The sequence below is a fragment of the Bacillus rossius genome, chromosome 2 (genome assembly GCF_032445375.1).
Source record: "Bacillus rossius redtenbacheri isolate Brsri chromosome 2, Brsri_v3, whole genome shotgun sequence".
Taxonomy (NCBI): domain Eukaryota; kingdom Metazoa; phylum Arthropoda; class Insecta; order Phasmatodea; family Bacillidae; genus Bacillus; species Bacillus rossius.
Genome location: NC_086331.1, coordinates 27424381 through 27449584, shown reverse-complemented (window position 1 = coordinate 27449584; position 25204 = coordinate 27424381). Strand labels below are relative to the sequence as shown.

At 35.1% G+C, this 25204-nt stretch overlaps 1 protein-coding gene across 4 annotated transcripts in view; it reads left to right on the top strand.

Annotated features, from left to right (window-relative positions):
* Positions 1-25204, top strand: part of LOC134529191 (rab11 family-interacting protein 2) — a 96386-nt gene that overhangs the window by 65086 nt on the left and 6096 nt on the right. For 2 of the 4 annotated variants that reach the window (XR_010074493.1, XR_010074494.1), the window contains exon 12: positions 6638-6833. Coding sequence is in view for 2 of the 4 variants with exons in the window: in XM_063363032.1 (XP_063219102.1) it covers positions 6638-6644 (7 nt within the window). In the remaining 2 variants the exon portion in view is untranslated. Of the gene's footprint in view, positions 1-6637; positions 10248-25204 lie in introns of those variants that run through there. The other 2 variants (XM_063363032.1, XM_063363033.1) reach the window with 1 other exon arrangement.

The following is a 25204-nucleotide window of genomic DNA, read 5'->3' as shown; positions in this document are numbered from 1 at the left end:
ATGGATGTTGCAACTGAAAAATATGTATATAAAAAAAAAGTAAATAATGGTATAAGATCCCAGGTGAACTAACAGAAATTGTGTTTATAATATTACTGAACTAAAATACAATTTACCTAGCTGAGTTAATAACAAAAACTTGTGATGCCTAGGGTTTGAACATATAAATAAATATAAGCTCATTTAATCAAGGAATACATTATTCTAAAAAAAGATTCACTTTTTTGTGAAATGGATTTTATTGGATTTCACGTTATTTTGCGGTTAGCGAAAATTTTCTGGATCAACTTGTAGAGTAGCAGGTACTGGAAAATAAGGCGAAAAGGAACTGTAATGAAAGGTTGGTTGGTTAGATTAAATTAGGTTAGCTGCATAATTAAAAACACATTTGATTTATTTCATAATTTAAATATTTTAAGAAGCATTTTTCATTCAATTATTGTAGCTGACTTAACCTAACCAGCCTTTCACTGTAGTATTATTTGTCTCATTTTTCAGATGTTAACAAGATTTGAAAAAAAAAAAAATTTTTAGTGGGATTTTGATTATCATTCTTACTATTCTAATTTGATATTTGTATTCACAAGTAATTTGGTATTTGTATTCAGTATTCAATTAGAATTAAAAATATTTGCACAGGCCTACTTTTAGGATTAAAAATTTTTATATAACTGAAACATGAAGAGTTTTTGTCTTGAGATTCATTTGGCTATATCCTAAAACATGAATTTATTAACAGAAATAATCTGAATTGAATACACCTGTAGGTTAATTTTTTGATGTGATACAGTTTGGAATACTTTAAAACAGTGTCCAGTGAAGAATTTATATTTTTTAATTTTTTGAGCCTCTTATAATGTTATTAAGTTTGCAAAATATATATGACGTGCTGCATATTTCTATGCTATACAATACGCAAAAACACTTCATCCAAAAAATACAATTTTAAATTTGTATGACATATGTCATACAGAAACAAGGACAGTGCTAATGGCAGTCAGCGTGTGTTAGAGAGAGAGAGAGAGAGAGAGAGAAAGAGATATAAAGAGAGAGAAAGAGAGAGAAAGAGAGAGAAAGAGAGAAAGAGAGAGAAAGAGAGAAAGTGAGAGAAAGAGAGAGAAAGAGAGATAGAGAGAGAAAGAGAGAGAAAGAGAGAGATAGAGAGAGATAGAGAGAGAAAGAGAGAGATAGAAAGAGATAGAAAGAGATAGAAAGAGAGAGAAAGAGAGAGATAGAGAGAGAGAGAGAGTGCATGGGGGTGGGGGTGGGGGTGGGGGTGGGTGTGCGCGCGCGTGCGTGCGTGTGTGTGTTTGTTTACTTCCACACTGCAGTCTAAGAGTGGGATGTTCTATAGTCACTGTTAGGTTAGAAATGCCAGCTTTTAGTTTATCACCTTTCTTTTATTTAAAGCTCTCATTTAATTTTGGTTATTTTTGTATAGAAAGCATTTTTCAAAAATTACTATGAGACAAGATTATTATAAACTCTTAATACAGTTCACTTTTGCTATTGTTAAAATTTTTAATTAATTATTTAAAGTTATTCTGCACAAATAATTACTAATATTATGTAGTTCATATATTTACCACATGCATCGTATGTTTAGTTAATTTAATCAGTTAAAGTTATATTCTAGTAAATATTTAAGGTTTGATAATATTAACAGCCACACAGCCAGGAATGCAGATCACAGTGGTTTTCAGATTTTCATCATTTCAGCTTATTCTGAGTATTAAACTTTAAAGTGATTATTAAACCTTAAGTAATTATATGTCTCATTTATAATAATCACAGAGACATTCACTAAAGGCCCTGTCACACTGTCAAACATTTGTCTCCAATATATTTCACAATAGAGTTGGAGGATGGAAAATGGCTCCCAATTTTCTGCATCAAATATTTTTGGACAGATAACCTTAAATATTTTTTAAATCATGTCACTCTATCAAAGTTTATTTTTTGTGTGAACTATCTCAAACTTTTTATGCTATTTGTGCATTTTAATTTTTTTGAAAATGCATAAATGTTTTCAACAATAATATTCGTTACATAATGAAACAGATGTTCAGTGATTTTTTTTTAAATTATAGAAACATAATTTCCTGTTTCCACATAAAATGTTTTCGTGCACAACATTCATATTGGCATTATTTTTGTTATTCTCTTTTATAACCTCTTTAATGGTCCATGTGTTTTTTCACCATTTTAAAGATTGGTTGGTATGGAAACGGATGTCATTTCCATTTTCGCTACACATGATTTTGATTGCCCGATTGCATCAAACATCCAAAATAATTTAGAACCCGTTCTGTAGGAAAAATATTTAATGGAAACTCAAGTCATCCAACTTGTCAAACAAATATGGTTGCGCTAGTGATGTTTTCAATGATGTCATAACCCTATATTTGACACAATATATTGGAAAGTGTTGGAAGCAAAAATTTGACAGTGTGACAGGACCTTAAGTAATGTGCAATTTTTTCTAGTATTAAGAATTTCTTTGGTAAGTACCGTATTGGTCCGAAAATAGACCGACCTCGAAAATAGGCCGACCCCTTCTACAGCACACTCAAAATCAGGGAAAAATAAATTTTAACTAACTAAAATGATTATCAGCAGCATATTACCACAGTAACACTTCAACTAAGTTAGTATTTATTGAACGGACAAAATGTGTTATACATACAGTAGAACCCCGATTATCCGCGACTCGATCATCCGATTCACGGATTAACCGCGATTTATGTCCATCAAGTCCAATTTTTTAGTTACATATAACCAATGACTCAATATGTATGTAAATGTTAAAATACTTTGCAAAATGTATGTTGGGCAAAGTACTTTTGACTAAGTCATGTTTATATACAAAGAAAGTTAAAAAAAATACTAGTCGATACATACGTATGTACATACTATTTTTGTGTTCCGTGTTACGTGAATAGATTATACACTGGTGCGTGATTCCATGTCCGCATGACCGGACTGTACACTTCCGCGCGCAGCACGGCGCCGTGCCACAGAGATTACCCGGCGCATGGAGACAGTCCATTAGTGTACGTTGTTGAAGCATGAAGGTGGTGATAATTTTATGTATTGTAACAGTGATCTGCATTCCGACGGATTATACCGTAGTGTTGTGCGGAAGTGTTGAGCGTAACATTTCATCATGTCATCAAATGGACAGAAAAGAAAGCGAGTGGTACTGTCAATCGACAGCAAAACAAAAATTATAGAAAGATTTCAGAGTGGAGAAACGATTGCAAAACTTCCGACTGAGTTTGATGTCGGTAACACAACAGTGCGCGACATCATAAAAAATCGCGAAAAAATCCTTCAGTTTGCTTCACAGGCTGACACTTCAAGTGGATTAAATAAACGAAAGATGATGAAAGAATCCACATTTAGCAGCTTGGACGCTTGTTTGTTTGAATGGTTTCAACAGAAAAGGTCGGAGGGTGTACCACTAAGTGGCGTAATTTTATCACAGCAGGCTCAAATTTAAAAAAAAAAAAACTAGGCCTGACAGAAGAATTCAGTGCATCGCGAGGTTGGTTGGCAAGATTTAAAGATCGTCATGGAATAAGAGAATTGTCCTTGGAAGGTGAAAAACTTAGCGGCGATACCGAAGGGGCAAGCACATTTAAAAAGGAGTTCCAGCGGATTATTGACAGACACAACTTAGTTCCAGACCAAGTGTATACTGGAGACGAGACTGGTTTGTACTGGAAGTGCTTACCAAGTAAAACACTTGCAGCATCAGCAGAAAAGTCTGCGCCTGGCCACAAATCGAGTAAAGAGAGAATCACAATCATGTGTTGTGCTAATGCTAGTGGAGAAGATAAACTAAAATTAGTGTGTGTCGGGAAAGGAAAACAGCCACGATCATTTAAGGGCACGGAAATGAAATATTTTCCAGCTGATTACTATCACAATAAATCTGCTTGGATGACTCGAGAAATTTTTAAACTGTGGTTCCATTCCAAATTCGTACCACATGTTTCTGAATTTTTGAAGTCAAGAGGTTTGCCGGTCAAAGCAGTGCTTTTCTTAGATAATGCACCATCTCATCCAAATGAAAACGAGTTGAAATCAGCAGATGGGAATATTTTTGTATCCTATTTGCCTCCAAATGTGACTGCGCTCATTCAGCCAATGGATCAAGGTGTTATTGTAACATTAAAGAGGCATTACCGACGAGAACTCTTAAACTTACTGCTGGAGGAAGATAGGGCAATGGTTCAGTTTTGGAAAAGCATGAACTTAAAGGAAGCAATTTATCTTGTTGTTAAGGCGTGGGGAATGGTCTCGAAAGTAAACATAGTCAGATCTTGGAGGAAGTTGTATTGTGACATTGAAGGTTCAGCTGATAACTTCCACGGCTTTGAAAAAGAAGACATTGAGATGGAAAACTTTGCTGAGTCGCTTCAATCGACTATAAAAAACAATGAGCAATTTGCTCATGTTGATGAGGAAAACATAGAGGAATGGCTACAAACTGACGTCTTGCTTCCTGGGTATGAAATTAAAAGTGATGACGACATTGTCAGTTCGAACACATGCGCGGCCGCCGATGTCAGTTCAAATGATGAGGGCGACGGGGAAGATTTGACTCCAGCAAAACGTGTGAATCTGCAAACTGCGTTACAGTCAACAGAAACACTTTTACAGTTTATGGAACAGGAAGAAGATAGTGAGTTCTCAGATATTCTTACATTAAGAAAAGTAAGATTAAACTTCAAACGAAAAATAAACAAGTCACGACAGAAAAAAGTAACAGACTTCTTTAAAAAACTGTAGAAGACTTAACATATTTTCCTTAAAATGCTTAAAATGTGTTCAAAGTTCTAAACATCTAGTTTTATAATGTTCTTAAGATAACTTTTGTAAAAGTTTGTACCGAATTCCTTTGTTTTCAATTGCAAACCGCTCCACTTCAACTCCTCACTGTGAATGTGTCACGTTGTTTGGGCCAGTAAATCATTCCTTTCGGTGACAGTGACGACAGTAGTGACGAAGATAGTGGTGGTAGGTCTGATTCAAGTCTGGAAGGGATAGCACCACTTCCAGATAGTGATTAGGTGAGTACCAAATCGTAACACTATCATATTGTTGTCTTACGTTACGGTGCTATTTTATCGATTATTCAAAAAATAAACATTGTTTCCTTTTGTGTCGTAAAAGGTAACGGCACCATTTTCCTGTTATATTACTTCTCCGTTATTTTATTAGCACCGACTGTACTGAAGTTTGTGTGTGTTGCAACTAGTGCTTGGCACGCAAGATAAATTCAGCCTATCACTAGCTGACGCGGCGCAGTGATACGACGGTGTTTTTTATTTCAAAACTCAGCTAAGAGTGAACGGAGAATAGATACGACCCCTCACGGTTCCCGAGATTAGGGTCGTTATTCATATGTAATCTCCGAATGTCCACAGATGGTTGTCTGTGGGCTAATGACCTTTGAGGCAAGCATGACTTGGCTAACCGCAATTTTCGATTATCCGACTCACTCGTCCCCTTCATTAACACGGATAATCGGGGTTCTACTGTACTTACCAATATAGAATGTGAAGATAAACGGAAAAACAGCTTATATATATATATATATATATCACACACACACACACACATATATATATATATATGTGTGTGTGTGTGTGTGTGTATAATACACAACATATATATATATATATATATAAAAGCTGTGTTTCCGTTTTTCTTCACATTCTTTTGTAGTGGTGCCAACATTTTATACGGCAATGGCTACATTTTCTAAGTTTATAGAAATTGTGACGTAAAAACATTTACCGGTACGTTTAATTTTGACATAAAAAACCCAAAATGGTTTCATGTAAAACGTGTATGAATCAACCATAAAACAGCCAATATTGCAAATAGGTTTTATTGTTCTTGTTACTGTTGGTATGTACCGGTATTTGTTTATTCGTGTCGCAACTACAAGTTGCCAACACTGGTGCCATTAACCTATTTTGATTTTCCTGTGGTGGAAGAGTAAATAAAGCATACTAAGGTAAATAACCTTACGGAAAAATTGCTGTTTTTACTAATTGTTTACTGTAAATACCACATTTTACAAGCAAATAAAATTACCGCAGCCTGTTAAATACAGTTCAAAAATAACCAGACCGAGATTTTAAAAGCTATGTGCTACAAGTGACCACATCTGTGTACGTAACTTAAAATATGATACGTTATTGGGTTTAAGTGTGTTTACTAAATTTCTAAGTTGGAAAAATTACTAATTCCACGTAAGTACGGCGTAATTTTAGGTCAATGAATTGCATATCTGATAAAATTTTTATGCCATAAGTGATTCCCTTGAAATGTATGTGTTTAATTATACTATTTTGGCTAGTGCCTCATTATAGGCCGACTCTAGATTTCAAGGTTGACAAAACTGGCAAAAAAGGTCGGCCTATTTTCGGGCCAATACGGTAATTTTTTGATATTAGTGTAAATATAAATCATATAAATTTCATGTCATCGTTTTGTGAACTGTTTTTTTATTTTTTATTTTGTTTTGGTTAGCATTGATAAGAAACAACTTAGGTTTAGCCAAAAAAACAATTATTTTTCTTTTAAGACTATGTTATTAAATATGATTTTTTTTTTGCAGATACTGATTTCAGATTGTGAAGTACTGAGGTTGGTGTTTACCATATCAAAACTACTTGTTAATAATGATGGTTCCGGCAAATAAGTAATCAAGACTATTTAATTCACATGGTAAACATTATTTGTAACAGATTAATACCCCTTAGGTGGGTGAATATTTTTTATATGCCATTATACCAAAGTTTTATGTAAGTAATGTAAGTATATTTTTATTTATAAACTGAGAATATATTATTCTTTTGTTACTTCTTAAATAGCATAGTACCATGTGAGTGAAGTATGTACAGTACAATCTCAGTGAAGGTGGCAGTTGGAAAAAAATTTATTTGCTAAAAATCACGTAAATTTAAAAAAAATATAAAATAGTGTAGCTCTTTTTATTTTCCCTTGTGTTCTATGGGAGAAATTCCTCTTTTTCACTTGAAATTATCATCCCTGTGACATGCATTAAAACAGAAACAAAATGTTGTCAGTGTAGTTGGCCAGTCGTATTTGTGTTCTTTTATATATCCAACTGGGTGCTTGATGGAGGGAGGGAGGAAGCAAATTTCTTGGATGATTTTCATTTTCACAACTTTTTTCATGTTAAGTGTCTGTTGCTTGTAATATCTGTTCAGTGACCACTTAAATCAAAGCTAGCACGTGTTGTGAAGTGTGAGTTGTTGTGTTGCATGTATCTCTCAAAATATTTTATTCAAATAACTAGAGGAATGAAAGTATTTGTGCAATTAAAGCTGTAACTGAGATAAAAATTACAAACATTTTCTCCAGTTCTGGGTAAGCCTAAAAACCATTAATCTAAATATTTATGCAATGAGTTTTAATTACATACATGGTTTGGTTACTGTTAACTTCTTACCCTCAACTGTTCACGAATGAAAAGATAACACCAATTTCTGAGGCTTGCGCAATGTTCACGAGATTGGTCCTAAGAGTCAACACACTGATTTTACTATTGGGAAAACCATTCTGTGCTCAGGAATGAACACTACACTCGAAACTGCCGTGAATTTACTAGCTGCTAGAGCTATGACATTCACATCCATGTGACACATTATTAACACTGATCTGCTAATTGTTATGTAAAATGCCTTTTAAATCCGAATATGACCCCCATTTTCCCGCCATCACCCACCATTTTTGGGGATTTTCCCCCCCCCCCCCCCCACTTAATTTTTATTACTTTTTAATAATTTGGATGGATGAAAAGGATTATTTTATTGACCTTGACATTTCTTCTGAGGGGCTACAGAGGTTAAACATTCTAAAACATGAGCATTTGTAGCAAGGAGGTAGAATCAGAGGGTGGGGTTAATTTGCCTCCTTAAATTAAAAAAACAAAATAATTTAAAAGTTTATTTTTCCAGTTTTTTTTGCAAATTTTTCACTTGTAAAGGATAATAAATAAAAAGTAAAGCAATAAATGTAAAATAATTATTTTTTTACTATAATATTTATTTATTGTAATAAATGTAACAAGTAAAGTAAAACATTTAAAGAATAATAAATAAAGAAAAGTAGATTCATTTGGTGCTTGCCTTCCTTTTGTACCATGAGGTAGAAGTTTCTCATACCTAAAACCACAGTACTCTGCCAACATGCTCACATTCCACTTCCTTGAAAATCACCTCTCAAACTCAGTGATGTCTTGATGAAACCATTCCCTGTGTTCATCCAAAACTGCTCCTAAATTTTCAGGAAATAAATCCAGGTGTGAGTGAAGAAAATGCACTTTGAGAGAGACATGTTGCACCCCATCATGGCCTTGTATGTTGACAGCAATTCCTCAACATGAGCGACATAATCATCACTTTTGTTGCTACCCAAAAATTTCTCAACAGGTTTCAGAGTGCTAACCAAACTAGCTTTTCTTTTTGATTCAGGTGTTCAATAAATGTTGAATCTTGGAAAAGTTGTCTAATTTGGGGGCCCATGAAATTACCTTCCTTGATTTTAGCCTCATTGAAATGAGGAAATTTTAGTTTTCAAAAATCTTGTCCATTGCTTTCACAAACTGTTTGATCAATACGAGTTTGATGTGCAAAGAGGCAAGTAAATATTTTCCTTCGGGACCAGAGGATCATGAGTGACATTTTTCCGACCGTAGTATAACTTTGTCGCAGAGGCTAGTTCCGTACGCTGTAATGTTTGTCTTGGGCTCGGCTGTCCCATTCACATAGGGAGCAGCTGTATTTTGTGAAACCTAATTGCAGGCCAGTGAGTAGAGCAACAACTTTTAAGTCAACGCAAAGTTCCTAATTATAATCATGATAACTGATTTGATCAAAGATTTAGATGATATTTTTGTACATCACCTTCGTATCCACAGACTCTGCAACTGGGACTGATGCTAACTCATTCCCATTGGCCAACAGGACATCTTTCAAGCTCACCTTTGATGAGTCTATAAACAGTCTCCCTTTGTCTGGGCCACATGGCATCTTCAGTTCTATCATCAATATCATCAATGCATTTGAATTAGGGCAGAACATTAAGCCTTAATCTTAAAAAAAAAATTAATTTCATGGTTGACTGCCTGGTCCTGTGGGAAGAGATTTTACTGCCTTTTCCAAGAGATTCCACGCTCGAAGAAGTTGATATTTCTTAGGTAACCTTGATGAGATAATTCAGTTCCGACTCTTTAACGAGGTGAGGTTGTCGATGAACTGAATATTCTTCATCGTTGGTGGACGTATCATTTGATGGTCCAGGCTGTGGCTCTATGGTTTTTCAAATCTGTTTTTGGCTCTACAGCATAGGTTTTTGGGGGCACTGAGATTGGCAAAGATTCATTGTGAGGAACTGGTCTTAGAGCTGAAGGGATATTAGGATACTGAATTTTATGCTTACTTTTGCTGGAGAACCTGATGGTGGAAGTCATACAAAAAAACAATATGTGAAATGACAGCGAGGTTTGCACCAAACAATGGGCACTGCAAATGGCATTAATTTACGGGTACCTTTAAACCATTTGGTCAAGCTACTGTAACAAGTAGTGCAGAAAACTGTTGGAGCCCAATCCTTGTCCTGATCACCAACTTGGCAATCAAAGTAAAATTTAAAAGCAGTTTTTAAGAAGTGGAGAAAGGGGTTTTCGTTCCGCTTTGTAAGTCAATTTCCCGCAAACATAGCAGAAGCAGTCTGTATGATTTTTACACTTACGTGGCATAATTAAATAGTAAATCAATGCTAGATATTAAACACAACTCGCACTCACGTACTGTAATCACTTGGAAAAAGCCGGATTAAAAACATGTCTACCATTTTACACAATGGAAACAACTTGGGAAAAAATGCCTGCCTAGAAAACAAGACAAGTTGACTATATAATCGCTATAGATGCACTGAGGAAAGATAAGGATTACAGTGCAGGACTATAGTGACAAGAGCAATGCAAGTTTAAACTTTTCAAAACATTAAAATTCCTTTGCAAACGTGTGCACGCGAGGTATTGAGAGAGCCAGCGAGGTACAGTGAATCTTCCAAATTGTTGCCATATATTTGTATTATTGTTGCTACATATTTTATTATTGGGTGTTTGGGATATATATATATATATATATATATATATTGCAATTTAAGGGGGGAAATCCTCCCCCCCCCCCCCCCCACCAATCTACCTCATTACTACAATTGTTCATGTTTTAGAACATTTTTACCTCTAGCCCCTCAGAAGAAATGTGTAAGGTTATTAAAATAATAAATACTTTTCATCCCTCCAAATTATCGAAAAGTGATACAAATAGGTTGGTGGGTGAAACGTTGTAAGTTAACAATTTCAAAATCAGAACCTTTAAAAATATGATACTGCAGACAATGTGACAAACTTTTGTGTCAGAAGTTTACATATTTTTGATCTTTTTGCACACTATTTAACATAGATAATATTTCATTGCCGGTAGGCACTTGTGCCTTTTCTTTTGTATTTATAGTGCACTACCCGACATAACATTTTATCTAATGTTATGTAAATTAGACTAGTAGAACTTTCACTTTTTAATTATTATTGGTATATCATGTTTTAATTGTTCCCCGTTAACACAATCTGGAGTACACTAAAAATATCATTATTATTGCTTGAAAATAAGACTATAGACATGGCTTGACTGAGGTATGTATATTCGTGAACACAGATGGGGTTTGAATACAAAAACTTATTAAAAGGTTTTTGGATTTATATAATTTTACACTAAGAAAATTTAAAGGGTTGCAACTGCTATGTTACTCAGTAAAGCCCAATTTACCCACATCTGTGGCGAGTACAGAAAGACTGGCTCACATTTTTTTTTACTTATTTTATATTTATAATATTTCTTCCTTTTATTTATGATATACCTTAAACTGTGAAAGTCTGGAGGAAATGTATTAAGTCCACTCTTTTGGCATGCAGATATTTCAGTGTTAGCTCAATATTTATGATTTACTCGTGGATGGTAATGCTGCACTCTAATTGACTGTTTGCATTTCAGCTTTGTCTGCTCAGCATAATCTCCTAGCATGTAAATAGAATATAAGGGATTAATTTTTCCATGACTTTCTCCCTCTTGGGTACTTTCATTTATTTGTTTAGTGTACAGAGAATTTTATCTCAATGTAAATCATTTTTCATTATTGCTTCCTTCATTATTGTAACCCTTTGTACTAAGTTACATTAGTTGAAAGCTGTTATTAATATTTGTTGGCCATTGATTTGAGGGCGTACGGTGTTGTGGTGAAATTATCGGTGGAAATTAGTGGGCGCCACCACGTGAGTGGGCACGTGGACCCGGCTGGAGACTCTAACCCAGGGCGTTACGTGGCCCGTATGTGGCGAGATATTAGCCCTCTAGATGTTACACGCAGCTCCCGACCCTACCTAAGCCCGCTCTCAGCGTCGGGCACGCTTCTAATCCGCAGTGGGCTCTCAGGGCGTCCCACATGCCGCCGGCCAGGTTAGGATCCCACGTGGCCCCCCCGAACACAAAAAACACGTAACACAGTTAACCCTACAACTCTGTCTGCTCAATTTTCCTTAATACTCTGTCTGGGGTCATATTTGACCCCATCCTATAATCCATTAAGAAAATTTTACTGAACTGCCAATATGTATCGGAAATATTTATCAGAATTTGATCCAGTTATTTCCATAGGTATTGCATGGTTTAATGTTTCTTAGTGTTCACTATACAGTATTACACGACATTTGCAGCATTTTGAAAAGTTTCTTTCACTTAACTGCAAACATCATTCAATCACCTCCATCAGAATTTATTCTAGACTCGTCTTCACAGTTTTTGCATGTAGTTAATGTTTCAGAATGTTCCTTGCACACAAATATATTACATCGTTTGCAGATTGAACTGTATTTGGTGTCCTTTGACCGGGGGCAAATGAAGCATCTTCCTCGCTTTCTCATTTGATTGTTTGGGGTTGGTTCTGGATGTTTTTTTTCTAGAATATCACCAAATCCACACATTTTGATGCTACTAACAATAGCCGTGTTTCTTGCTTGTGGTAAACCGACACGGTGCTCCACTTGAGGCTTTGCCATTTCTTTAGCCAACTTCATTAGAAACAGACGTCTCTCTGTTTTCTCTAAGCCTACGCAGAAAAGTCTGTAGGCGTTGAGTGCAGCAAGATCAACGAGATCATAAAATATAGCTAACGGCCAACGTTTCGTTCCCTTTTTTACAGAATAATGACGGCTCACTTGGTCGAGTGTGTCAACGCCTGATTTTGTGGAGTTGTAAAACAATACAACTTCCGGTTTTCTTTTCAAGTTGTTTTCTACTGGTACTGAGAATAACTGATGTTGTGTAGACAAGAGAATCACAGCCTTATTTTTTTTTGGAACATAAGAAACTAATAGTGTTTTGCCACTGCATGCAAATTTGGTGGTGTTTTCTTCTCTAGTTTTTGAAGGTAGCATCTCATTTGGGATTTCTTTTCGTGAAGAGCGTAGAGTGCCTACAAGAGTTAAGTTCATTTTCAACAATTCTTGACCTAAGTCAAAGCTCGTGAAAAAATTGTCAGTGGTAATGTTTCTGCCACTCTGAGCTAGATGTTTCACTAAATCTGTGACCACTCTCTTGCCTTGATTCACTTCCCTTCCATCACATGATTTTCCAGTGTAAATCTGAAGATTCACCAAATAACCATTTTCACAGTCTACAGCACACCAAATCTTAATGCCATACTTTCCTGGCTTGGAAGGAATGTAGACCTTGAAACTACATCGACCTCTGTATACACAAAGATGTTCATCTACAGTAATGTTACTAGAAGGTATAAAAGATGTTTTGCACTGCACAACAAACAAATCAAATAGTTCTTGTATAGGTTCAGCCTTATTTCCAGTCCTTTCTTTTCTTTCAAGTCTTGTGTTGCAATCATCGAAACGAAGGGAACGCAAGATTGCCTGAAATCGTACCCGTGACATAGTAGCACGGAAAAGAGGAATGCCGTATTCACAATCCCAAAATTCTTCAATAGGTTTCCCACGACCCTTTTGTACACCATACATAATCAGCAAACCTAAAAATGAAATTAGCTCGCGCCTGTCTATATTACGCCAGTCTAATAGTTTTCCCGACATTTTCAGTTCATTTCCCCGTTGATTGGTGTACCGAATTATAATATCTATCATTTCATCTGTAAAAAACTGTTTGAAGCAATCAGTAGCCGAGTTAACAACAACTGTAGTAGGAATACTTGATACAAATCGTTGTATGTTGCGAGATGGTAACCTACGAACTGTTGGTTCTTTAGTACTCCAGTCAATATTTCTACTTCTACTTACAATTATTGTATCTTGGTTTTCTCTTTCTTCATCCGAAGTATAATTTTCTTCTACTTCAATTTCATTCAGACAAATGTCATCATTTTCTTCTATTTGTGTCTCTGTCCCATCATCATCAGCATCACTACCATCTGAATCACTGCTGCTATGAAACAAGTCTTCCATAGCTTGTTCTACACTGTAGCCACGTGCAAAATTTACACCTTCCATAACTGAACTAGAATGAATCCCAAAACACCCACACAAAATTGTTATTTAGCTAACAATCTCAATCTACAACTTTGAGGTTAGCTCACAATAACAACAAAGGGTAGCATCACCAACTCAGAGTAGCCAACTAACGTGTACTAAAATCAATGTTGCCAAATTACGCTTTCTGAAATCAGTGTTGTCCACCTGACTGGTGGAATGAAAAGTGTTAGACGGGAAAACCAATTGACAATTACAAACTAAACAATTAGTTGGCAATACAACCAGTTAACTCCCAGTGTCTACCAGTCTTTGTACTCCCACCCGACTCATGTACATTAAAATCTCTGGGATATACATAGGTTTTTGAAATCTTAGCAAAAGTTACATTTAATCTATCTGGGGTCATAAATGACCCCATCTTAACTGTTTTTATGAATTGTATGTAAACAAGTGCGTAGAACTTGTCGTAAATTTCAATGAGCAAACTAATTAATGCTGCAAGAAAAGTCATTAAACTTCAGACTTGTAGATTAAATTTTAGACATCCTTCCGCCACATGAAAGATGCTTGGGGTCCCCAATGACCCCAGACAGAGTTCTAGGGTTAATTGGTTTTATTCTACTCATGATATACGTCCTTACACGCTCCGTCACTGATACAACTGAGAAAACGCCCGAGGCACGAATCAGATTAGGTGAGGAGGCGAACCACGCACGTGGCCGCCCCAAGCTGTTACTTATTACACCGGTGATATAAAAACCCCGAGGGGTGAATAATTATTACTTATATAGTCTCTCCGACCGAGAGAGGCCCCGAGGATGAAAAGAAAGCGATTTGAATAATATTAAGCTACAGAATTACTACTCAGTGAATCAACGGTGATGTCCTCGGGGTGTCGGCAGAGACGTCCGCTCTCGGCCGGCTGTAGAAGGAGACTGGCATAGCTCATCGCTTGCAGGTGGCAACATGGCGCCCTTCGCGCCGAACACAATTACCGTTACAATTTAGCTGTGGCGTGCCCCGGGTTACTATTAGAAAATACATAACTAATTTTACAATAATTATTAAATAACTTCCATGTCCAGACCGTCTGTAATAATTGCTTATAAACATAAAACAAGGTTCAATTTAGTTTCATGCTAGTTCCTTCGTCGCCCGCTAGGGAGCGTCCGTGTTCGCGCTTGGACTTATAAAATACTAAAAAATCATGAAGTTATTAATTAAAAACACATACATGCATAATCATCGTTACACTGTTTGGGGCGGAAAGAAAAAGGTTACAATGTTAATTAATATATTTAGGGGTGCGGCGCACTGCAGCTAAGCCCTCTTGTGGTAGTTCGTGGCGCGCAGTTTGAATCGCACACGGCTACGTACGTTACTACACAAATGCCGGGTAGGAAAGGTGGTGGAAAAGGGAACGGAGGATGGTCAGGCTCGTGGGGCGAAGCCCCGGCTGACGTCAGATTCTTAGACATAGTCTTATTAATTTTGTGCAAGAAAGAACCTTACAATTTTATCTGTATGTCAAAAAATAATGTTAAAAGTTCAGTGGTGTATGATTGCAGAAGTTACACTTCAAAATAATGATAGTACAATTATTACCATATATTGTTTATATGTGTTAAAATATGTGATTTTTGGTTTTGAGTGGTAGTCTAAATGTTTCTTGTGTGGGCCATGTAAAAGCCTGGTGAATATTGTTACAGTCTTGTTTGGTGTTTTCTTGGCACTATTTTACAATTCTGAAAGTTATTTCATTTAGCATGTATCTTTTCCTGCTGTGGCTGGTGCAAGTAACACATCTTTATGATTTTCTATACTTTTTGTTGTTTCACAAGAGCAGTATCCTTGAACTTTTTCATGATTTTTTTATTTAAAGAATGTTCGTATTATATGTTCATTTCAGGCAAGTATGGATGATCATAAATGGTAGATGACTTAATAATTGCAGTATATGGTGAAATTGCATTTTTTGTTGTTATTTTGTTATTCTTACTGTTAAGTTGTATGTGGATATAATTTAAATACAGATTGCATTGCTGTTATGCAGCTATTTCATAGCCGGCGAACACTTCTACAATCGATATAAATAATATTACTTGTAATCTGAAATTTAAGGATGTATATAGTTAGAGCATTAACCTTTTGAAGTGAAAAAGTATTTTTTGCCACTTTTTTCTGTTCTGTTATTTACCAACATGACAGTTTTTTTGTTAAAATATGTATTAGCTTTTCTTGCCTTTTAACTATCATGATTATGCTCATGGTAAGTGAATCTGGTTTCCATTACTACACTCAAACAATTCCTATTATTGAGCTTGAAGTACATCAGTATTACTGCAGTCAAGAATAGCTTACACTCCTGTGCCATGTATTCAGGCTTCAGTTATTCGGAGAACTATGCTCGATCCGCCGAAAGCTCATTGTCGGCACATGTTGCCATTTCAAACTCAGCGCAACTGCTTCCCTCTCTCTAAACATTGCGCATCTGCATGAGACATAAGTCAATTACGTTTGTTTGACAACCCTCAGTACCTAGCTGTGGTGTAATTAACACTGTTTAGTTATTTGTGTTGTGATGTCAGGGAAAAAGGTTGAACTAAGGCCCTGGAACAAAACATTAAAAAATTATCCTGTCAATCAAAGATAAGTTGGAGATACTATATAAACAAACTGGATTCTGGCGATTATTTCAGTTGTGTTTATGTTGCTAAATTAGAGGCGCATTTGAAGCAAAAACATGTGTGCGAAAGATATGTATATCCAAAAATCTTTTCCTAAAACTGTTGATGAGTTCACTTAGGACTTTTGTGACTGATAATTACGTGTGGGCACTTGGTGCTCCACACGTAGAAGTACTAGGCCATAGCAACACTTATTTATGTTTTCACACCTTGTGTTTAGGTGTATGTGTTGTGTTTAACAAACTGAAAGAAAGAAAAGACAACAGCAGCATGGGCTGATGACCGGTGTTAGCCGGTTATTGATCCACTTTGGAAGGATTGCTGTTTTTCAAATTTCAAATCACTATTGGAGGTGTTATCATAACATTAAATACATCTTTATTTTTTCCTCTTTTTTTATTACTACTTTTAACAGCATTTTTCAATGACTGATATAACAAGGTTACTGGTGTATATGTTGTGCATAGTAAATGTACCCAATTTTCCATTAATAGTATATCTTATTTTCCAGCTGGATATTATCATTCAGTTATTTGGCATATTTAGCTATCGCAACAAAGCCTTTCTCCAAAAATTCTGAATACCTTATGCAGATGTCTTAAAATTTAAACAAACAATTGCCACATTGGTACATGGGTCATTTCACAAGACATATACGGTACAAATGTGTGTTGCTCCATGAATTTTTATTCCCCCGAAACTTAGTGTTCACAACTACCTTTCCTAAGAAAAAAACCAAATTTTTACATTTTTATTATTAATACTTTCTGAAATATAGCTAATTTTCTTTTAGAAGTATGGTGTAAAACAACCATTTTTAGGTATTTTTTGATAGGCCATAACTTTTTTGTGTTAAGAGCTATACACCTCGTACACATATCATTGGAAAGCTCATTGAATGTAAATTTTTTTGGCTTATTGACATAGGATATATTTTGCATTCTTCACTACTTTGTAAATTTGTCAAACTAACCAAAAAAATCTTTGATTTTCAGTAATTTAAAATATTAAAAATTTAATGTAGGACTTTGAGGAACAACTTGAATTTTTTTCCTGTGATTCATCCCTATGGCCACTTTGTGTGCCAGCAAAAACATCATGATACTCACAGTCCTACACTGTAAAAAAATCCTGAAAATAGAAAATTTGGAAAAAATGGGATTTTCAGGGCAAAAAAACCTAATGTGGGACCAAATTAAAAAATCTAAACTAATATAATTTATAAAGCTCCTGAGATACTATTTTAAGGAACAAATAGTTTGTTTTGGTACTTTGAGTGCCAAAAAAGTTACAGAGCTTAGAATATGATGAAATTTGAACGACTACTGAAACGTTTATTTTTCAGTACAAATAAGTAGGATGCGAAATTAATAATTGAGTACCTGTTTAAAATAATGGTTCAAATGTTCATTGCTCAGTAAAAAGAAATAATATTAAATGAAATGTTGAATACCTGTTTGAAAATATTTAAGGAGACTTATTGGCGAAAAGTTGAGATAAGCAGAGACTCATTTCTGCGCTGATGTTGTGTGTTCTTCCTGTAGCAGTTGTAAGCTCCAGTGGGGAGAGTATTCTGAGAATGTGCTCCTTCTTCCTCCACACAGTGTCACTTGATGAAAGTTTGTAAGAAGTTCCTGGGCCATGGGGGTGGAAGAATTGTATTTGTAGCTCTTGATCCATGTTAAACACAGCAATTTCTGTTACAAGTCCTAGCCACCAATTGTTATTGTAAACACAACAAACATAATCATTTACCTTAGGTACAATGTGAGGAATTTCTTTGTTTATGGGCACTATTTTAAATTCGGTGGATATGGATGTCTTTTGAACTTTAAGACTGAATTATCCACTGGTACAAAACTGTGCAAGGTTCTTGTTTGTACAACTGCAATAGCATTGTCAAAACGAGGCTGAAGAAATTTTTTGGCTTCTTTTAAATTGTCTTCAGTGCAGTAAAAGAAAGTGATTCCTATGATTTGTGATTTACAAAAATTATACATTTCTATAGGAGTTGCAATGTGATTAGTTAGTGTACGCTGAAGACTTGCTTTAGTCACCAACCGCTTCACCGTACCCCCAACTCCATCACATGGACCTTTGCCGTGAGAAGTAGCAAAGAAATGCCATTCTGCTTTCAAACCGAAGTCTATTTCATGGTGACAAAGATTGATAAAGTTTTTCTTATTCTTATATTGTGCTGCAGAGCCATCTGAAAAGTAAAAGATTTTAACAATGCCAATTTGTGATGACTTTATGTGCTGCAGGATAATCCTCTGAAAACAATAAAAGGCAACAGTGCTATGTTCTAACGAATCACTAATTACACAATAACTTTCACTTTCCAGTTTACCTCCAGACTTGAAATACAGGACAAAAGGTGAAAAGTGACTTGAGAGCTAACCCAATGGTAACTTTGGATCTCGTCTTGCATTACAAATGTAAAGTTTTCTGAGAAGTCACCCATGATAATACACTCATTTTCTTGAAGGTTTTCTTTTAGGGATTTTAGATACTGAGATTGTTGTTCTGATATGTAATGATGTAGTTTTAAGTCACTAAGACCTTCCAATAAATTATCACAAAATTCTTCAGGTGTAGTTACAAGTTCTAGAAGTTGACATCTATCGGTTGATAACCATTGTTTATATTTGACTTCTTCACAGATTTCAAATGCTCCAATATCTTCCATGACGACTTCCTTAACTTTTTCATTGCTAGGACACATTTCACACTGTGAGGTAATACACTTTTCATTATTCAAATCACAAACCATCATACTCGGAAGTTCTTTGTAATCAAGTTTAGTTTTTATAGCTGCAAGCATAAGTTTAACATTTTGGTGCATTTTACATACACACACAGAATGAGTACCAGCAGAAGCTGTAAGCACACAATATTTTGGTCGTAACTCTGTAAATTTAGAGAATCCTATTTTAATGTTGGGGCTATTATCTTTAAATGCAGAGTACAATTCTTTGAGATTACTTAGCACAAGTCTTTTTTGAATGTTAGTTTTTACTCCATCTTTTCTTACAGATACACAATCTTTCTTCCCGGGCATCAAATGACTATACTCGTAATTTTCACTTTTACGATGGTTAACTCGTCCAACTTTTCCCCCACTTTTTTACTCAAAATATCAGGCAAAACTCCATCCTCTTTTTTCAGGTTATGGGTCAATGGAACTAAGTACTTATTAGCATTAAATTCAGTCTGAATTTTTTTCATACTCCAACTTTTAGGCAATAAGCTGAGAATTCCTACTTTCTCTTTTGTAGTTTCTGCAGTTCTGAACTTTTTTGTAAGTTCCTCGATAAGTGATCCATATTCACCACCTAAATTTTATAAATAATTGCAGTTCGTGTCCTCTTCATCTTGTAATGATGTTTCTAAATTGAAAGATTTTTGTAGCTTATCAGATACAACTGCAGCAATCTTAGACACCTTTTTTAAAACAGGTGGTCTAGCATATGTTGAGAGTTTCTGTACTTTAACTGGAGATACACCAAGTGCTGAACATGCTGTATTAACTGACTCTACCAAAACATATTCTGGTTCAAACAAATCATGTGGTTGTTCAGTGTCATCACCTGAAACATGTGAAGAAGTTTGTACTTTTTGTAAGCACTTGGAGCACAAAGCTTCACCAGGAATCAAACTAACTTGAGTGCAGTTTGTAGCAGTTGTGAGGGTTATTTCTCGAAGAGATTGTTTAACAGTGTTCTTGTGAAGTTGGTAGGGATCACAACAACGTTTTCCATGAATATGAAAATATTTGTCCAGATACTTTTTTTCATGATACGTACAAATGTTTTTTATGTTTTCACAAACTGATCTCAAAACTAGAAGTTTTTTTTCTCATCACTAACATCACTTAATGTTTTGAGTTCGGATGATCTACTATAGGCTAGATTATGACATACCTCTATAACAAATATCCCAACAGAACACTCCATTCTTCTAATATGACATCACTCCATAAATTAATAACAGTTAATAACATAGAAACATCTCTGAGGAAAAATGTCAATATCACTGTCTAACTTGGTCATAAAAAAATTTTTGTATTGAACAAAAAGCATTGAGAAAAAAATGTTATTTCCACTCTCAGCACAACTGCTAGCTTGCTACTAAGGCTGTCTACTGGCAAGACTTCTAGGTATTCACTATCTAATGTTGTGACTCAGACTTGCTGCACATCAGCAGATAAGCATGCCTCAGCATGCAAGGCAAGCATAACTGATAAGCCTACAGACAGACAGATACTGCTTGGAGTGTACTAGGTGCCAGGCAAACTTTAAAGTAATACATTCCAGGTTGTATAAATAACTTTCCCCTTTATTTTAAACAAGTACTCAGTTATTAATTTCACATCCTACTTATTTGTTCTGCAAAATAAACGTTTCAGTAGTCTTTCATATTTCATCATATTCTAAGCTCTGTAACTTTTTTGGCACTCAAAGTACCAAAACAAACTATTTTTTCCTTAAAATAGTATCTCAGGAGCTTTATAAATTATATTAGTTTATATTTTTTAATTTGGTCCCACATTAGGTTTTTTTGCCCTGAAAATCCCATTTTTCCAAATTTTCGATTTTCAGGAATTTGTTTTACAGTGTAGGACTGTGAGTATCATGATGTTTTTGCTGGCACACAAAGTGACCATAGGGATGAATCACAGGAAAAAAATTCAAGTTGTTCCTTAATTTCCTACATTAATTTTTTAATATTTTAAATTACTGAAAATCTGAGATTTTTTGGTTAATTTCATAAATTTACAAAGTAGTTAAGAGTGCAAAAAATATCCTATGCCAATAAGCCAAAAAAAGGTACATTCAATGAGCTTTCCGATGATATGTGTACGAGGTGTATAGCTCTTAACATACAAAAGTTATGGCCTATCAAAAAATACCCCAAAATGATGGTTTTACGCCATACTTTTAAAAGAAAATTAGCTATACAGTGAAACACCTTATTTACACTTTTCAGGGGGAACAGAGACAAAAAGTGTAAATACCAGGAAAGTGTAAATTGAGGGAAACATATTTTTAAAATGTAACATACCTGGTTTAATGCACTCCTTTTACTTCAGTAGTCAGAGACATCAAAAAAAGACACAGTGAATGAAATATCTTTAAAAAAAAATCCTTAATTAGGCCTATGTAAACAAAAATAAATTTACAACATATAACTTATAAAATTGTGTGAATACAACATTGAAGCAATGTGTGCCATGATAAAATGTTACCATAAAAAAAGTTTTGTAGGCTTATGTGCAAAAACTTTCAAGTCTAACTTAGGTCTATTTCTTTGTAAAATAATCAGAAATCTTGGTTTGCTTGCATCTTTGAGTGTTCATGCACATGATCTGCTTCTCTAAAGTATAAAAATTATCAAAAACACCATCACAGTTTTCACCAGCAGATACTCCAATGTAGTTTCGCAGAGTTTGAAGAGCAGCAAGAGTATCTTTACTCGTGGGTGTTGTCACTTCTTCTTCATCATCATCATCTTCGTCAGTACCCTGTTTAAAAGTACTGACATGGCTTTCTACAATATCTTCTATACATTGCACTTCCGAAGTGATCACCTGACTGTCCACATCCACGTAATCTTGAAATAATTTCTCCTGCAACACCCTCTCATGTCCTTCAACATCTTCAATGTCACTGTAATCATCTTCACTGAGAGTGTAAGCCTTTTCTGGGAACACAAATCCAGCTTTTGCAAAGCAGTTTTGAATTGTTGATGTTTTCACTTCTTTCCAGGCTCTTGCACTAAAATGCAATGCAGTCAGCAGATTTATCTTCATCAAAGAAGGGTCTTTTCCAACATCAAGCATTGTTACTGCCCTTGAAACTAGGTATCTGCGGTACAAAACTTGAATGCCTGAATGATACCCAAGTCAAGGGGCTGTAGCTCACTCGTGCAGTTTGCTGGGAAGAAGACAATATCAGTGTTGTGAAGCTGGATGGTTGCTTTGTGAGCAGAGCACTGATCTATGAAAAGAAGAACTTTCCTATTTTGAAAGCCATTTTTGAATCAAATGCCTGCAACTGGCTCTGAAACAAAGCATTGGTCATCCAGGCTTTGGTGTTTGCTTCGTACTTTGTTGGGAGTGACTTGATGTTTTTAAAACACTGAGGTTTCCTCACTTTGCCAATGACATAAAGGGGGAATTTTTCACTTCCATCCGTTGCTTGCTGAGCTTACCTCCGTGACACGTTTCCCCTTTAAAACTAAACGTTTTGTCTGGTAGAACATTGAAAAACAACCCTGTTTCGTCAGCATTGAAAACATTTTTCGGGTCGAACCCAGCAATTTTTTCCTGTAGCTTTTCCTTCCAATGTTCCACAGTCTCCACATCCACACGTTTGCTTTCGCCACAAACCACCTTGTAAACAATATTGTGACGCTGCTTAAACCGATCAATCCATCCATTGGAAGCTGAGAAATCTTGAATTCCCAGCCTAGAGGCAATAACACGTGCTTTTTCTCTCAGTATTGTACCATTTATTGGTAAATTTGCAGCACGTGCACCAGAAAACCACTCAAGAAGAATATCTTCCAGTTGTTTGAATTTTGAGTCCTTCACATATTTCCTTTTTTTAGCACTTGGTCCACATTGTGCGGCATTTGCAGTGATGGTTTCTCGGCTTTTGATGATGTTGTTAAGTCTACTCACAGTGATTGAAAGTTCTTTCGCAAGGTCCATACGTGATCCAACATATTCGTCGAACTTGGCAATTATTTTAATTTTATCAGCAACGGTAATAGTTTTTCGTTGTTTCACTTTCTCCATTTTCTCACAGATATTAATAACGAGAAAGAGTTAAAGATGTGTCAAATACATTTACCGCTAAAGCCAATGATACTTACTACCAGCGCTCGTAGCGGAAAGCTGTGGAAATAAAAATCATTGTGAATTGTGCAAGGTTACTTGCACTGTTCAAGACGCGAACGCATTCACATACGCAGCTTTTGAGGTATCTTTCTTCTATGGCGGCCATGTTACGATGTTTGTAAACACCGAACGAGACGTTAATAACGGGAATGAAGAAACTTTTCCTACGTAACAAGCGTGAAAACGACATATACCGCCTTATGGAAAATAAATTGGGCCAAAAAAAAAGGAGGTAAATAACGGGAAAACGTAAATACCGTTAACGTAAATACGGGGTTTCACTGTATTTCAGAAAGTATTAATAATGAAAATGTAAAAATTTGGGGTTTTTCTTTCTTCATGCAGCAAAAAAAATAAATTTAATTTGTATATTTGTCATGGAATGACCCACATGGATTTCACTGCATTCACTCCTCTTTTCCAGAAACAGACCTGATGCTCCATTGGAAAATTTACCTAGTATCTGATAACAATTTAGGATTGGGTGGCCATAATAGTGTGGTCAAAATAGTGCCACTATATAATTTAATAGTTTGTGTACGTATGTGTTTGTGAATGATCTACTTTAACAATTTTGCAGTACTTTTAACCAATTGAATTTTTTTTTAATGATGTTAGATTCGGCACAAATCATTTGAGAAGTCACATTTACTTGATATGATTTACAATGTAAGAATTATATTTTGGATATGGTCTGTACTGTAAAGTTTTAAAAATGTTACTTAATTAATTTTTCTTGTATTGTGGATATTTTTTTGAAATGCAAGTGAAAGCACATAAATTATATGTTGTGAGACTATTGTTTCTTTTGGATCTCTTAAAATTTTATTGCATATGTAAGCTTTAATTCTTGTTGAGGTCTAAATTAGCCTTTGTTGTCCCTATATTGTAGAATGGCACTACACAGTTACAATTTGAAAACTGGCTTAGTTGAGTAGATCGGATTATATTTAAACTCTACTTAAAATTGAACAGGTGAAATGGCAAATTTCCATGTATTTCATCTGTTGCAATTGAAGATTTTCAGCGTAAAAAATATGTAATCGCTCAACCTTTTTTTGATCATATTCTTTGTGCTAAGTTTCTAACACATTCAGAATGGAGATATAGTAATTGTTAGGGCATAAGATTCAGAACACCTATTGTATGAACATTTTATTTGATCACACCTCTAGGTTTTAATAGTATTTACAAATATTAAGCTCTTTTGTATTTTGTCTAAGCAGCAAGTTTGACTGTATAATGAGTCAGCAATCAAGAAACCTTTTTGTTTCTGCTATTTAAATTTTTACTTATTTTAAAAGTTGCACTTTTTTACCGAAAGATTTTAGTCTTCCTGAGATGCATTCTGCAACATATTTTTGAATAATGTAACCGATGTATTATACAGTAATATAAAAAATAATGAATATATTGCACAATTACAGAAATGAAAGGAACTAAAAAATTTATAAAATACATTTGTCACATAGTTTACCATCTAGGCCCGAAACCCATAGCTAAATGGGGTGCACCATGGGTCATTTATGACTATGTAAGGGTACAACTTGATAACATGCCATATGGGAATTAAGACAGTGATAAATTATTTATATATCTTTCTTGGTCAATCACACTGCCATTAGTAAGTTTAATATGTGACTTTTCTAACAAAAATATTTTTTTTTACTAATATTATCAGGTAGTTATAAATTGTATCAAGTTTTTTTTTCTCACTGAACTTGATTGTTCATTGTATTGTAATTAATTCTAGTATATACTGTAACACTCCAGACCTCCCAGCTCAACTTTTGGTCTAGAGGGCACATTCATGAACACTTAAAAAATTAGTTGGGTGTTAAAAAAAACTATGTAAGTTTCCAAAATAATGGTTCCTGTCGATTATTGATTGCTTAAATAAGATATCTTGAATACAGACTGATTTTAAATGTTTTCTGTTGATCCTTACGAAAATTCACATCAAAATGGCCATTATCTTCCTACCGTAAAACAAGTACATGTTAAATA